Raw genomic sequence first — 17,275 nt, forward strand, 5'->3', positions numbered from 1 at the left:
GAAAAGGAAATAAAAGAAAAGACATAATAGGGCAACACAAGGTACACAATGTAACTACATAACACCAGCATCGGGTGAAGCACACAGGGGTGTAGTATAAATGAGGTCAGTCCATAAGAGGGCCATTTAGGAGTCTGGTAACAGTGGGGAAGAAGCTGTTTTTGAGTCTGTTCGTGCGTGTTCTCAGACTTTTGTATCTCCTGCCCGATGGAAGAAGTTGGAAGAGTGAGTAAGCCGGGTGGGAGGGGTCTTTGATTATGCTGCCCGCTTTCCCCAGGCAGCAGGAGGTGTAGATGGAGTCAACGGATGGGAGGCAGATTTGTGTGATGGACTGGGCTGTGTTCACGACTCTCTGAAGTTTCTTGCGGTCTTGGGCCGAGGGCCGAGCAGTTGCCATACCAGGCTGTGATGCAGCCAGATAGGATGCTTTCTATGATGCATCTGTAAAATTTGGTAAGAGTAAATGTGGACATGCCGAATTTCCTGAGATTCCTGAGGAAGTATAGGCGCTGTTGTGCTTTCTTGGTGGTAGAGTCGACGTGGGTGGACCAGGACAGATTTTTGGAGATGTGCACCCCTAGGAATTTGAAACTGCAAACCATCTCCACCTCGGCCCCATTGATGCTGACAGGGGTGTGTACAGTACTTTGCTTTCTAAAGTCAATGACCAGCTCTTTAGTTTTGCTGGCATTGAGGGATAGATTGTTGTCGCTGCACCACTCCACTAGGTTCTCAATCTCCCTCCTATATTTTGACTCGTCGTTATTCGAGATCTGGCCCACTATGGTCGTATCGTCAGCAAACTTGTAGATGAAGTTGGAACCAAATTTTCTCCTGATTGGAACAGCCTGGTCCACGTTCCTCTGTCCAGGCCACATCTCTGCAGTTGGCTCCAGGTCTACAAAATTATGAGGGGCATAGACAGAGTGGATAGTCAGACTTTTTCCCAGGGTAGAGGGGTCAATTACTAGGGGGCATAGGTTTAAGGTGGGAGGAGCAAGGTTTAGAGGAGATGTACGAGGCAAGTTTTTTACACAGAGGGTAGTGGGTGCCTGGAACTCGCTGCTGGAGGAGGTAGTGGAAGCCGGGACGATAGTGACGTTTAAGGGACGTCTTGACAAATACATGAATCGGATGGGAATAGAGGGATACGGACCCCGGAAGTGTAGAGGATTTTAGTTTAGATGGGCAACATGGTCGGCGCAGGTTTGGAGGGCCGAAGGGCCTGTTCCTGCTGTACATTCCTTTGTTCTTGGTTCGTACTATCGCACCAATACCGCTGAACGCGAGGCTGAGGCGGGTCTTGAGTCGTCGGCCCATTAGCAGTTCCGGCGGTGCTATGCAGGTCATGGTATGCGCCATGGTGCGACAACAACCGAGCCTGTCGCGTTTCCACGGATCACTTGGTCTGCTTCATCAGACCCCTCATGAAGCTGTTCACTGGCCGCTCAGCCAGCCTGTTCGAGTAAGGGTGGAAGGGGGCGTGCGGATGTCGCACCCCATTGGCCTTCAGGAATTGTCCGAACTCTTCGCAGGTGAAGGGGGTGCCGTTAGTCGCTCTCTTCTATCAGCCATGCAGTGGGACAACACCGCTCCTAGGCCATACAGTGAGGTGTCGCATGTGACCAAAAGAGGGTAGGCGGGGTTGTAATGCATCAGCAAACTGGACAACGTTATCTGTTTCTTTACTCAAGCTAAAGCTTCCTCCTGAGGCGGACTCCACGCCCATCCTTGGTGCTTCTTCAGCAAGGCGTGTAGAGAGGTGAGTATGGTCGCTCGGCCAGGAATTTATTTATCATAATAGTTTATGAGACTGAGAAATGACCACAACCCCGCCGCGCTTTCTGAACTGGGGGTTTGACAAACAGCTCAGACCTCCTCCTCCACCAGGTGCGACCTACCCCGGTCCACACGATGCCCCAGGAAGGTTACCTCCTTGGCATGGAACACTCGCGTCCCCTCTTGAGGCGGATGCCTGACTCGAACAAACGGCGCCAGGTTGGGCAGATGCTCGCTTTCCATGGCTCCGATCACATTTCAACCCCCAACTGTTTGATTACAGCGTTCGATGGGACCCTTCACTCAAACCCTGCTCGTCTCTGCCAATCCTGCGAGCACCTTGCTTTGTTCACCTCAAATAAAATGAACTTTCATTGATATAGCGCTGTTCACACCCCTAAATGTACCAATGCACTTTCAAGTCAATGAAGTACTTTTGAATATTTCTGACGTGCAAAACCCAGTCTGTGCACAGCAAGACCCCACAACCCAACAATGTGATAATGAGCAGGTAATATGTTTCTGGGGATGTTGTTTGAGGGATAAAGTAAACCCCCCTGTTCTTCTTTCAGAGCCATGAGATCCTTTCCGTCCAGTCGAGCAGGCAGGCGAGGGCCTCAGGTTAACGTCTCATCAGAGAGGCAGCGTCTCTGACAGTGCGGCACCCCCTCAGCACTGCGCTCGGGAGTCAGTGTTGGTTCAAGCCCTTGAATGAAAAATGAAAATCGCTTAGTCACAAGTCGGCTTCAAATGAAGTTACTGTGAAAAGCCCCTAGTCGCCATATTACGGCACCTGTTCGGGGAGGCTGGTACAGGAATTGAACCCGCGCTGCTGGCCTGCTTTAAAAGCCAGCTATTTACCCCTGTGCTATACCACTTGAACCAGTAACTTTGTGACTCAGAGGCCAAAGTGCGACCAATTGAACCACAGCTGACAGAATATGAATTCTGCACTCTGCTTCATCAACCCCTGACAAATTAGTTCCATCCCTCCCCACACTAATCCACATGGAAATGTCACTCAGATAGTTGCAAATAGGAAAGCGCCTTCGGGTATGTGAAGGCAGGCGGGGCAATTTCTGTTCACCTGCACGTTGGAGGATCTGCTGTGACACGTCTCAATACTGTCTCGTACTCTGACGGAAGGATTCCTGTCGTGTGTGAGGGGGAAAATCCCAACATCCGATTCTCTTCCACCAGTTGGGTTGTTCTGGTCAGTACCTGAAACACAGACAGAACCAGAACTCCCGAATATGGGTCTGTCTCTCTCGACTTGTAACAGGTAATGAACCAGTTCCTGTGCCGAAGCTGTTTCTATCCGTTCCTTGGTGCGCAGGGGCCTTCTGGGAGGTGAGTAATGTATTTAAAAAGCCTTTCCTTTACAGGAGCAGCCCTTTGGATTTCGGCGGCAGCGGTGCGCAGGGGCCTTCTTGGAGGTGAGTAGTGTATTTTAAAAGCCTTACCTTTACAGGAGCAGCCCTTTGGATTTCGGCGGCAGCGGTGCGCAGGGGCCTTCTGGGAGGTGAGTAGTGTATTTAAAAGCCTTACCTTTACAGGAGCAGCCCTTTGGATTTCGGCGGCAGCGGTGCGCAGGGGCCTTCTGGGAGGTGAGTAGTGTATTTAAAAAGCCTTACCTTTACAGGAGCAGCCCTTTGGATTTCGGCGGCAGCGGTGCGCAGGGGCCTTCTGGGAGGTGAGTACTTACTTTAAAAAGCCTTGCCTTTACAGGAGCAGCCCTTTGGATTTCGGCGGCAGCGGTGCGCAGGGGCCTTCTTGGAGGCGAGTAGTGTATTTTAAAAGCCTTACCTTTACAGGAGCAGCCCTTTGGATTTCGGCGGCAGCGGTGCGCAGGGACCTTCTGGGAGGTGAGTACTTACTTTAAAAAGCCTTACCTTTACAGGAGCAGCCCTTTGGATTTCGGCGGCAGCGGTGCGCAGGGGCCTTCTGGGAGGTGAGTAATGTATTTAAAAAGCCTTACCTTTACAGGAGCAGCCCTTTGGATTTCGGCGGCAGCGGTGCGCAGGGGCCTTCTTGGAGGTGAGTAGTGTATTTAAAAAGCCTTACCTTTACAGGAGCAGCCCTTTGGATTTTGGCGGCAGCGGTGCGCAGGGGCCTTCTGGGAGGTGAGTACTTACTTTAAAAAGCCTTACCTTTACAGGAGCAGCCCTTTGGATTTCAGCGGCAGCGGTGCGCAGGGACCTTCTGGGAGGTGAGTAGTGTATTTAAAAAGCCTTACCTTTACAGGAGCAGCCCTTTGGATTTCGGCGGCAGCGGTGCGCAGGGACCTTCTGGGAGGTGAGTACTTACTTTAAAAAGCCTTGCCTGGTCCCGTGTCTGTTCTTCTTTTCTGTTTTATGTGTTTTTATATAAGGCGGGAACCGGAAGTTCGACCCGTGGACCTCTGGCAAGTCCCCCCCCAACCAATAAATTCTGGTGGAGAGGAAACCCGAGACACTACACGTGTAGTGTCTCCCACCCGCCCTCCTCCTCTAACCTAATAATAAGACCCATTGGTGTAAGGTAAGTGCCATATTATATTATTATTATATTATTAGCATTGTGCAGGTCAAGGCTCGGAGGTGGAGGAGCAGTCTCTGTCAGCGAGAGAACCTGAGAACATCTAAGACACTCAGAAGGTAAGTAAGTGATTTTTACTTATTTTTACTTTTATACCTTTTTTCAAATTGTGTGTGTCGGGGGGAAACTAAAGTGACATCACAGAAAAGCTGTGGCCAGAGTGGCTGGTTGGGATTCTAACCTAAATTTTAAAAAAATTTGAGTATTTGGGAACTAATTAAACATAATAACTTAATTATAATTTAGAGGATATCTAAGCCAGAGATCGGAGAGTATTATAGTTAGCTATCGCATTTCTATTAGAAATCTAGTGCTAGGAAACAGATAGTTGACAGTAACTTTGAAATTAAAAAAAAAAAGTATTTAAAAAAAAAAAGACAAATTTTAATTAATTGACGCAATGTCAGTTAGAGGGGTGCTGTGCTCTGACTGTGAGATGTGACAGGTCCGGGAGGCTTCCAGCTTCCCGGATGGCTTCATCTGCAGAAAGTGCACCCAACTGGAGCTCCTCACAGACCGCATGGTTCGGTTGGAGCAGCAATTGGATGCACTTAGGAGCATGCAGGTGGCGGAAAGCGTCATAGATCGCAGTTATGTAAATGTGGTCACACCCAAGGTGCAGGCAGAGAAATGGGTGACCACCAGAAAGGGCAGGCAGTCAGTGCAGGAATCCCCTGTGGTTGTCCCCCTCTCGAACAGATATACCCCTTTGGATACTGTCGGGGGGGATAGCCTATCAGGGGAAAACAGCAGCAGCCAGAGCAGTGGCACCACGGCTGGCTCTGATGCTCAGAAGGGAGGGTCAAAGCGCAGAAGAGTAATAGTAATAGGGGACTCTATAGTCAGGGGCACAGATAGGCGCTTCTGTGGACGTGAAAGAGACTCCAGGATGGTATGTTGCCTCCCTGGTGCCAGGGTCCAGGATGTCTCCGAACGGGTAGAGGGAATCCTGAAGGGGGAGGGCAAACAGGCAGAGGTCGTTGTACATATTGGTACTAACGACATAGGCAGGAAGGGGCATGAGGTCCTGCAGCAGGAGTTCAGGGAGCTAGGCAGAAAGTTAAAAGACAGGACCTCGAGGGTTGTAATCTCGGGATTACTCCCTGTGCCACGTGCCAGTGAGGCTAGAAATAGGAAGATAGAGCAGATAAACACATGGCTAAACAGCTGGTGTAGGAGGGAGGGTTTCCGTTATCTGGACCACTGGGAGCTCTTCCGGGGCAGGTGTGACCTGTATAAGCTGGACGGGTTGCATCTAAACCGGAGAGGCATAAATATCCTGGCCGCGAGGTTTGCTAGTGTCACACGGGAGGGTTTAAACTAGTATGGCAGGGGGGTGGGCACGGGAGCAATAGGTCCGAAGGTGAGAGCATTGAGGGAGAACTAGGGAATAGGGACAGTGTGGCTCTGAGGCAGAGCAGACGGGGAGAAGTTGCTGAACACAGCGGGTCTGGTGGCCTGAAGTGCATATGTTTTAATGCAAGGAGCATTACGGGTAAGGCAGATGAACTTAGAGCTTGGATTACTACTTGGAACTATGATGTTGTTGCCATTACAGAGACCTGGTTGAGGGAAGGGCAGGATTGGCAGCTAAACGTTCCAGGATTTAGATGTTTCAGGCGGGATAGAGGGGGATGTAAAAGGGGAGGCGGAGTTGCGCTACTTGTTCGGGAGAATATCACAGCTATACTGCGAGAGGACACCTCAGAGGGCAGTGAGGCTATATGGGTAGAGATCAGGAATAAGAAGGGTGCAGTCACAATGTTGGGGGTATACTACAGGCCTCCCAACAGCCAGCGGGAGATAGAGGAGCAGATAGGTAGACAGATTTTGGAAAAGAGTAAAAACAACAGGGTTGTGGTGATGGGAGACTTCAACTTCCCCAATATTGACTGGGACTCACTTAGTGCCAGGGGCTTAGACGGGGCGGAGTTTGTAAGGAGCATCCAGGAGGGCTTCTTAAAACAATATGTAAACAGCCCAACTAGGGAAGGGGCGGTACTGGACCTGGTATTGGGGAATGAGCCCGGCCAGGTGGTAGATGTTTCAGTAGGGGAGCATTTTGGTAACAGTGACCACAATTCAGTAAGTTTTAAAGTACTGGTGGACAAGGATAAGAGTGGTCCGAGGATGAATGTGCTAAATTGGGGGAAGGCTAATTCTAACAATATTAGGCGGGAACTGAAGAACATAGATTGGGGGCGGATGTTTGAGGGCAAATCAACATCTGACATGTGGGAGGCTTTCAAGTGTCAGTTGAAAGGAATACAGGACCGGCATGTTCCTGTGAGGAAGAAAGATAAATACGGCAATTTTCGGGAACCTTGGATGACGAGTGATATTGTAGGCCTCGTCAAAAAGAAAAAGGAGGCATTTGTCAGGGCTAAAAGGCTGGGAACAGACGAAGCCTGTGTGGCATATAAGGAAAGTAGGAAGGAACTTAAGCAAGGGGTCAGGAGGGCTAGAAGGGGTCATGAAAAGTCATTGGCAAATAGGGTTAAGGAAAATCCCAAGGCTTTTTACACGTACATAAAAAGCAAGAGGGTAGCCAGGGAAAGGGTTGGCCCACTGAAGGATAGGCAAGGGAATCTATGTGTGGAGCCAGAGGAAATGGGCGAGGTACTAAATGAATAATTTGCATCAGTATTCACCAAAGAGAAGGAATTGGTAGATGTTGAGTCTGGAGAAGGGGGTGTAGATAGCCTGGGTCACATTGTGATCCAAAAAGACGAGGTGTTGGGTGTCTTAAAAAATATTAAGGTAGATAAGTCCCCAGGGCCTGATGGGATCTACCCCAGAATACTGAAGGAGGCTGGAGAGGAAATTGCTGAGGCCTTGACAGAAATCTTTGGATCCTCGCTGTCTTCAGGGGATGTCCCGGGGGACTGGAGAATAGCCAATGTTGTTCCTCTGTTTAAGAAGGGTAGCAAGGATAATCCCGGGAACTACAGGCCGGTGAGCCTTACTTCAGTGGTAGGGAAATTACTGGAGAGAATTCTTCGAGACAGGATCTACTCCCATTTGGAAGCAAATGGATGTATTAGTGAGAGGCAGCACGGTTTTGTGAAGGGGCGGTCGTGTCTCACTAACTTGATAGAGTTTTTCGAGGAGGTCACTAAGATGATTGATGCAGGTAGGGCAGTAGATGTTGTCTATATGGACTTCAGAAAGGCCTTTGACAAGGTCCCTCATGGTAGACTAGTACAAAAGGTGAAGTCACACGGGATCAGGGGTGAACTGGCAAGGTGGATACAGAACTGGCTAGACATAGAAGGCAGAGGGTAGCAATGGAGGGATGCTTTTCTAATTGGAGGGCTGTGACCAGTGGTGTTCCACAGCGATCAGTGCTGGGACCTTTGCTCTTTGTAGTATATAAAAATGATTTGGAGGAAAATGTAACTGGTCTGATTAGTAAGTTTGCAGACGACACAAAGGTTGGTGGAATTGCGGATAGCGATGAGGACTGTCTGAGGATACAGCAGGATTTAGATTGTCTGGAGACTTGGGCGGAGAGATGGCAGATGGAGTTTAATCCGGACAAATGTGAGGTAATGCATTTTGGAAGGGCTAATGCAGGTAGGGAATATACAGTGAATGGTAGAACCCTCAAGAGTATTGAAAGTCAAAGAGATCTAGGAGTACAGGTCCACAGGTCATTGAAAGGGGCAACACAGGTGGAGAAGGTAGTCAAGAAGGCATACGGCATGCTTGCCTTCATTGGCCGGGGCATTGAGTATAAGAATTGGCAAGTCATGTTGCAGCTGTATAGAACCTTAGTTAGGCCACACTTGGAGTATAGTGTCCAATTCTGGTCGCCACACTACCAGAAGGATGTGGAGGCTTTAGAGAGGCTGCAGAAGAGATTTACCAGAATGTTGCCTGGAATGGAGGGCATAAGCTATGAGGAGCGATTGAATAAACTCGGTTTGTTCTCACTGGAACGAAGGAGGTTGAGGGGCGACCTGATAGAGGTCTACAAGATTATGAGAAGCATGGACAGAGTGGATAGTCAGAGGCTTTTCCCCAGGGTAGAGGGGTCAATTACTAGGGGGCATAGGTTTAAGGTGAGAGGGGCAAAGTTTAGAGTAGATGTACGAGGCAAGTTTTTTACGCAGAGGGTAGTGGGTGGCTGGAACTCACTACCGGAGGAGGTAGTGGAAGTAGGGACATTTAAGGGGCATCTTGACAAATATATGAATAGGATGGGAATAGAAGGATACGGACCCAGGAAGTGTAGAAGATTGTAGTTTAGTCGGGCAGTATGGTCGGCACGGGCTTGGAGGGCCGAAGGGCCTGTTCTTGTGCTGTACATTTCTTTGTTCTTTGTTTGTTCTTTGTTTGCTAACTTTATAAACTCCTAAATAGTGTGTCAATGATTGAGATATTGAATGAACTCAGCCTCACAATAGATGATCTGTGGATTTAATAGAGAATACAGAGTCTTGTGGACCTTTCATTTGTTACTCTGTATTTAGCAATTTATTATTATTTGCACTAAAACGTTCATTACGGTGCAATATTTTTTTACTTTAAACTTTACTGTAATTTTAATGATTGTCTCTAACTGTGCCGTGAATGATGAATTCTTGTTTTCTTTGTATCCTCACCACCATCTGCCACTTAACACCATGATAATGGCCGTCCATCCATCCATCTTTCTATTGTAATTCAATGAAAACTCATTGTGCATTATCAATATACCCGTGTGTTTTTTCACACATCGTCTCCGCACACTCTATCTGCTCGGTTCTTTCAGTCTTTCTCTCTTTTTCTCGGAGCTCTACTTTTTATCTTTCTCCCTCCCTTTCTCCACTATTTTCTGCTCCCTTTAAACAATGTCAGTTTGGACTTCGAGCACACGGCTATTCCTTTGATAACGCCAAGCGCTGCTCCACAGGGTAATCCAGTGAATAGTGAGCGGAAATTTTCTATTCATCTCCCGCGAAGAGGAGGTGTGCGTTTGACCGCAGTAACTGACTCTTGGACGATTGGTTTGAGACTCGCTTGTTTTTTCCGAGACTAAAATAATTTGATGCGTAAGAGCAGCTGCTCCCTGAAGAATCTGAGTCCTGGGTTGGTGGGGGGTGGGGGGGGGGGGGGGGTGGTTAGGTAGGGACAGAGCAGCAACCAAAAAGAAAATGCTGGAAAATCTCAGCAGGTCTGGCAGCATCTGTAGGGAGAGAAAAGAGCTAACGTTTCGAGCCCAGATGACCCTTTGTCAAAGCAGCAGCAACCTTCTAAATTCCCTTGTCCTGACATATTTCGCACCGCTTGGAAACGACGTATATAAAATAAAATCCAACAATCAAACTGCTCAATAATTCACCTTCGGCGGCTAATTCATGTTTTGTTCTGGAGTCGCCGTCGTCGCCAACATGACCGCCAGCTCTTTGGTCCTGTCAACATGACCGTTAACAGGGAGCCGGGTTATCTCCCCCCTGACCTGGGGGATCTGCTGCCCCCATGTTACATTGAACGACCACTCAGGGGGTTAAAATTAATAAATACCTGCTAAGTGACAGACAGAGTGTGAAAAATAGAGAGTTGTGGACCCAGGAGAAGGTCTCTACATTCACAGCCAGTTTGATGATATTTATCTACACTTTTTTGCATAAAGAATATTTGCAATTCAGGTTATTCTACCTGGATGTTTATCTTACCCCTGAATCAGACGGGCCTCTCCAGGAACCTGAGCATATAATCCAGGCTCTGATCCTCCTATGCTACACTGAGTGCAGCACTGTCAGAGATACTATTTGATGGGTGTGATGTTAACGTGAGTCCCGATCGCTCTCTCAGGTGGATGTAACTGTCCCTCGGTCAATATTTAAAGAGTCGATCCGTTCTCCTGGTGCCTGGGAAAAACTTGTTCCTCAACAACCTCACTGGAGAAATATTTTCCCATTTAATTTGGCTTCTCCTGTTCTGTCATCCCATCTTCACACCACCCTGAATCCAGGGCGATGAGAGCTTCTGCGATCCACAGTTACCTGAGAGCACCAGGCGGGCGACCGATGGGGAGGCCCGGAGTGAGGAGCTACACGACCAGACAGGTGGGTAGTGTGAGCTGCTCTCCGTGATGCATTTTAACTCAGGACTGTGACCCAGACGTGATCAACCAAATGTAAATGGTGTCCAAATCCCAGCACCGCACTTCGGGTGGGACGTAGAGGATTCAGAGTGTGTGGGGTAAAGATTGACCAGAATGTTTCCGGGGATGTGGGACTTCAGACACGTGGACAGACTGGAGAAGCTGGGATTGTTACTGGAGAAGTGAAGTTTGAGGAAAACCATGTGGGGTCTGGACCTAGTCGAGGTGGAAAAAGTGCTCCCATTGGTGGAAGGATCAGAAATCAGAGGGGATTGGTAAAAGAACCAGAGATGACACAAGGAAAGCATTTTTACTCAGTGAGTCGTTAGGAATGCACAGCCTGAGAGTGTGGAGGAGGCACATTCAATTGTCGTGCCCAAAGGGAATTCTTCCACCTCTGTAACTTCACCAGTCTCTGCACTGGCCTCAGACTCCAGCAGCTGCTGAAACATTCACCCATGTTTCTGTCAGCTCCAGACCCGACTACTCCAACCCTTTCCTGACCGGATCCACCCTCCATGGGTGTCAGCTGAGGCTAGCCCTCTGTAATCTAACCCGTAACAAAGTGCTGCTCACCCACCTTGGCTGATCGATGTTTGCTCCAAGTTCTCCAGTTTAAAGTTCAGATCCTCACGTTCAGTCTCTTCCTGGGTGTGTCTGTTCCTATCCTGGTCACCTCCTCCAGCCCAACATCCCTCCAGGAAACCTCTGTTCCTACAACTCGAGCCTCTTGTGCGTCTCCTCATCCTCTGCCCGACCATTGGTGACTGTGCGTCCGCCATCCAGACACTTTCCCCTTAACCTCTGTCTCTTCCTTCAGGGACATCTTTGGAAACTTGACATGTCCACATTGACTCTTACCGACTTTTACAGATGCACCATAGAAAGCATCCTATTGGGCTGCATCACAGCCTGGTATGGCAACTGCTCGGCCCAGGACCGCAAGAAACTTCAGAGAGTCGTGAACACCGCCCAGTCCATCACACGAATCTGCCTCCTATACCTGGCCAGGAAACAGTCATGGGTTCTCCGTTTACATTTTTCAATCCCAAGATGTCCTTCATGTATCCTCTTTGGTACATCCTTGCGAAGAAAGTGAGGTGTAAGTATAGTGTTGAACTGAAGTACCACTCCATTATTGAGTTCAGATCTTATCTTGTAGAACTCCATACATTGACCTCTGGGCCAGGGTGATTTGATGTTCCTAATCACCTCTTGAAGAGTATGTTACTTCCTGGATTTGAATTTGTTTATTGTCACGTGTACCAAGGTACAGTGAAAAGTATCTTTCTGCGAGCAGTCCAACAGATCATTAAGCACTTGAAAAGAAAAGGAAATAAAAGAAAAGACATAATAGGGCAACACAAGGTACACAATGTAACTACATAACACCAGCATCGGGTGAAGCATACAGGGGTGTAGTATAAATGAGGTCAGTCCATAAGAGGGCCATTTAGGAGTCTGGTAACAGTGGGGAAGAAGCTGTTTTTGAGTTTGTTCGTGCGTGTTCTCAGACTTTTGTATCTCCTGCCCGATGGAAGAAGTTGGAAGAGTGAGTAAGCCGGGTGGGAGGGGTCTTTGATTATGCTGCCCGCTTTCCCCAGGCAGCAGGAGGTGTAGATGGAGTCAACGGATGGGAGGCAGATTTGTGTGATGGACTGGGCGGTGTTCACGACTCTCTGAAGTTTCTTGCGGTCCTGGGCCGAGCAATTGCCATACCAGGCTGTGATGCAGCCCGATAGGATGCTTTCTATGATGCATCTGTAAAAGTTGGTAAGAGTTAATGTGGACATGCCGAATTTCCTGAGATTCCTGAGGAAGTATAGGCGCTGTGTGCTTTCTTGGTGGTAGCGTCGATGTGGGTGGACCAGGACAGATTTTTGGAGATGTGCACCCCTAGGAATTTGAAACTGCAAACCATCTCCACCTCGGCCCCATTGATGCTGACAGGGGTGTGTACAGTACTTTGCTTTCTAAAGTCAATGACCAGCTCTTTAGTTTTGCTGGCATTGAGGGATAGATTGTTGTCGCTGCACCACTCCACTAGGTTCTCAATCTCCCTCCTATATTTTGACTCGTCGTTATTCGAGATCTGGCCCACTATGGTCGTATCGTCAGCAAACTTGTAGATAAAGTTGGAACCAAATTTTGCCACGCAGTCATGTCTGTACAGGGAGTATAGTAGGGGGCTAAGTACGCAACCTTGCTGGGGCCCGGTATTGAGGACTATTGTGGAGGAGGTGTTGTTTATTCTTACTGATTGTGGTTTGTGGGTTTGAAAGTTGAGGATCCAGTTGCAGAGTGAGGAGCCAAGTCCCAAGTTTTGGAGCTTTGATATGAGTTTGGCTGGGATTATGGTGTTGAAGGCATTGAAGTGTTGAAGTTTTGTATCAGATACTGGTAGTAGTGCGGAAAGAAGACTGACATGCAGCTGTACATCTTCAGCAATTGCACTGCTAATGTTTTGTATCAACGCTCTTGATAATGCATCTGCTGAGAACAAATATTACGTGGCATGTAGATGAGATTGAAGTCATAGCCTTTTAACTTCATCATCAACCTCTGAATGTGCGGAGACACCTGGTTGAGATTTTTCTTGATGATGTTAGCCAAAGGACTATGATCTGTATCAACTGTGAATGTTGGAAGGCCATACACGTAGTCGTGGAATTTCTCCAAGCGTACAACTAAACCGAGGCATTCTTTTTCGATTTGAGCTTACCTCTGCTCTGTTGTCATCATGGATCGTGATGCATACGCAACTGGTTTCCAATCAACATGCTCGAGTTGCAGAAGAACTGTTCCTAGACCATCTTCAGATGCGTCTGTTGATACTTTAATCTGCTTAGATGGATCAAAAAATGTGGTGGTTAGTGAAGTCTTGAGCTTCTTCCATTCTTGCTCATGTTGCTCAGTCCAAGTGAAATCCGTTGCTTTGTGCAGATCGCACAGGTGTATTGTTTTTGCTGACAGGTTTGGAATGAATTTTTCTATAAAATTGATCATTCCCATCCTTGTCGTGTGGTTTTGGCATGTTGAGAATTGCTTGGATTTTGTCCTTGTCACGTTCAATGCCATGCGATGAGGGCTTTTCACCTAGGAATGTGACCTCAGTTACTCCAAATTGGCACTTTTGCTTGTTGAGCTCAGCCCATTTCTCCTGATGCTCGTGAGAACTTTAAGCAACCTCGTATTGTGCTCTTTTATAGTTGAGCCCTAAATTATGATATCATTCATGTCTACACATACACGTTCGATGCCTTCGATTATCCATGGCACGGTGAAATATCTTCTGATGCTGAAATTATGCCAAACAGCATTCACAGAAACCAGTACCATTCAAATGGCATATTACAAGTGCAGTACTTTGTATTTTGTTCCTCTAGCTTTCGTTGCCAGAAACCTTGAGATGCGTCAAGTTTCAAAAGGAATTGTGTACCAGCCATCTCAGATGTGATTTCCTCACACTTTGGTATTTAGTAATGTTCTCTTTTGATCTACTCGTTAAGATTTTAGGATCCATGCGCATGCTAATAATGCTCCTTCCTAGGTGAATCAAGCCCTCGAATATAATGCAGAATGGGACAGAATAAACTCCATTCTTCACCTGAGGAAGGAGCAGTGCTCCGAAAGCTAGTGTTTGAAACAAACCGGTTGGACTTTAACCTGGTGTTGTAAGACTTCTTACTGTGCTCACCCCAGTCCAACGCCGGCATCTCCACATCATAACTTCAATTGGACCACTGAACTATTCACTTCAAGTGGTAGCAGCCACTCATCAACCACATTTGTCCTCATCAACCACATTTATTTTTTAATAATCTTTATTGTCACAAGTAGGCTTACATTAACACTGTAATAAAGTGACTGTGAAAATCCCCTCGTCGCCACATTCTGCTGTCTGTTCAGGTACACTGAGGGAGAATTCAGAAAGTCCAATTCACCTAACAAGCACGTCTTTCGGGACTTCTGGGAGGAAACCGGACCACCCGGAGGAAACCCAAACAGACACAGGGAGAACGTGCAGACTCCGCACAGACAGTGACCCAAGCTGGGAATCGAACCTGGGACACTGGCACTGTGAAGCAACAGTGCTACTCACTGTGCTACTGTGTGCCCTGTTATTTTAAATGGAGTATCAGTTTGCATCTATTTAAGTGCTGGAGAATTTTTTGATGTCTCCAAAAAATTCTTCTTCTGTTATTACTCCAACAAACATTGATGTTTCTTCACTGGAGACTGTGACCTCCACTGTGCTGACTGGTCTGGCGTTGAGCTTTGAGTAACAATTCTGAGCAAAGTGATTTTTTCCTTTGCATCTGGAACAAAACTTGCCGAACGCTGGACACTACCTTAATTTGTGCCTTTGACCGAATCTTTTACACAGAAATACTTGTCCTGATCTTTAACCTGTTTGTTGGTGTGCGAGCAACTGCAGGAACCTTCCCGCCTTTTTTTTGGAAGTTTCCCGCATTTTTGGAATAAGGACGGCAATCAAAGTGCTTTCCCCCAAGAAGACTCCATCGTTACTGGGAAACATTTCAGAATACTGTGCTGCCAGCTCGTGAGCCTGACAAATCTTAACTGTGTGTTCTAAAGACAGCTCTGATTCCCTCAGCAATCGTTCCCTCAGCTTATTTTCATTCACACCAAACACAATCTGCTCCCGAATCAGGGAAGGTTCCACCGCGGAAAAATTACAGGTTTTAGTTTTTAACTTTAAATCAGTGATGAAATGATCTATGGACTCTTCTGTCTTCTGTAAGAATGATCTAAACACATAGCGTTCATAAATTTCACTCCTCCTGGGTGCAATGTTCATCAAATCTTCAAATTACTTTGTTAAAATGTTTACTATCTTCATCGTTTGAAAATTTAAATGGATTAAAAACAATTGCTTCGGGCCCTGCTGCTGTTAGCAGCATCGCTACCTGATGCAAATCAGATTGAGCTCCTAACTCTTAAGTTGAATATGACTGCTCACAACATCTGCATCCTGGCCGACCTTGAGCGAAGTATCTGACACCGTATCATTTCCATCATAAAGGCCGCACACTTCCACCTCCGTAACTTCACCAGTCTCTGCAGTGGCCTGTGTCCAGCAGCTGCTGAAACCTTCACCCATGTTTCTGTCGGTTCCAAACTCGACTATTCCAATCCTTTCCTGGCCGGCTCCACACTCCATCGGTGTCAGCTGAGGCTAACCCTCTGTAACCTAACCCGTAACAAAGTCCTGCTCACTCACCTTGGCTGATCGATGTTTGCTCCAAGTTCTCCAGTTTAAAGTTCAAATCCTCCTGGTCAGTCTCTTCCTGGTTGGGTCTCTTCCAATTGTTGTCACCTCCTCCAGCCCGACATCCCTCCAGGAAACCTCTGTTCCCACAACTCAGGCCTCTTGTGCGTCTCCTCATCCTCTGTCCAACCATTGGTGACTGTGCTTCCACCATCCAAACATTTTCCCTTTAACCTCTGTCTCTTCCTTTAGGAACATAGAACATACATAGAACATAGAAAATACAGCACAGGGACTTCCGGGTGCGGCGATGACCAGCTGAGTCGCACGTTTCGGCAGCTCCCTGTGAAACGGACTTTTGGGCCTTTGATAGGAGCCCCAACGGCAATTTTGACGGCTAAAAACACTGTGCGGTAAACCAGAAGGGAATCCCCCCTGGATACGGATGGAAAAAGGAGGAGAGAGTGGCCAGATTGCAGTGGATCCTTTAGAACAGCGGCAAGGAAGGCAAGCAAAAACCAAGATGGCGTCGGAAGGTGGCAGTTTAATATGGGGCCCTGAACAACAAGAGTTCTTGAAATGCTGTGTGGAAGAGATCAAAAAGGAAATGAAGAAAGAGCTGTTGGCCCCGATACTACAGGCGATCGAAGGGCTAAAGGAGGAACAAAAGACCCAGGAGCGGGAGCTTCGGGTCGTGAAGGCAAAGGCAGCCGAGAATGAGGACGATATACAGGGCCTGGTGGTGAAGACGGAGACGCAGGAGGCACATCAGAAACGATGTGTGGAAAGGTTGGAGGCACTGGAAAACAACGCAAGGAGGAACAACCTGAGGATTCTTGGTCTTCCTGAAGGTGTGGAGGGAGCGGACGCGGGGCATATGTGAGCACGATGCTGCACTCGTTAATGGGAGCGGAGGCCCCGGCGGGTCCGTTGGAGGTGGAGGGAGCATACCGAGTGATGGCGCGAGGACCGAGAGCAGGAGAAATTCCCAGAGCCATAGTGGTGAGATTCCTCCGTTTTAGGGATAGAGAAATGGTCCTTAGATGGGCGAAGAAAACTCGGAGCAGTAAATGGGAGAACGCGGTGATCCGCGTTTATCAAGACTGGAGTGCGGAGGTGGCGAGAAGGAGGGCGAGCTTTAATCGGGCCAAGGCGGTGCTTCATAAAAAGAAGATAAAATTTGGAATGCTGCAACCGGCAAGACTGTGGGTCACATATCGAGGGAGGCACCACTACTTTGAGACGGCGGATGAAGCGTGGACTTTTATTGTGGAAGAAAAACTGGAATGAGCGGGTTATTAAAAAGAACGTTCGAACAAAGTGGTGGGGCGAATGTGGGGGGCAAAGAGGGGTTTTATGTACTAATCCTGCGATGTGGTAACTTTTCTCTCTCCCACAGGTGGTGATGGGGGGAGGTGGAGGAGATGGGGCATTGGCCATTGGGGGCAGGGCCAAGGAGAAGCGCGGGCTTGGTTCCCGCGCTATGATAATCATGGCGGGAATAGAGAAGCAGGAAGGAGGGGGCGTCGCACGGTGCGAGCCGAGGTCACGGGGGGAAGCCGAGGTCAGCCAGAGTTTGCTGACTTCTGGGAGCA

At 48.0% G+C, this 17,275-nt stretch overlaps 1 protein-coding gene across 5 annotated transcripts in view; it reads left to right on the top strand.

Moving 5' to 3' along the window:
• The window catches only part of LOC140404698 (histidine N-acetyltransferase-like), a 36,838-nt gene that overhangs the window by 6,615 nt on the left and 12,948 nt on the right, over positions 1-17,275 (top strand). The window contains exons 1-2 of one of the 5 annotated variants that reach the window (XM_072493366.1): positions 2,892-2,992; positions 10,316-10,409. In XM_072493366.1, the coding sequence (XP_072349467.1) occupies positions 10,320-10,409 (90 nt within the window). In that variant the 5' untranslated portion in view covers positions 2,892-2,992; positions 10,316-10,319. Of the gene's footprint in view, positions 1-2,891; positions 3,130-10,315; positions 10,410-17,275 lie in introns of those variants that run through there. The other 4 variants (XM_072493364.1, XM_072493363.1, XM_072493365.1 and 1 more) reach the window with 4 other exon arrangements.

This window comes from Scyliorhinus torazame, chromosome 31 (assembly GCF_047496885.1).
Source record: "Scyliorhinus torazame isolate Kashiwa2021f chromosome 31, sScyTor2.1, whole genome shotgun sequence".
NCBI lineage: Eukaryota > Metazoa > Chordata > Chondrichthyes > Carcharhiniformes > Scyliorhinidae > Scyliorhinus > Scyliorhinus torazame.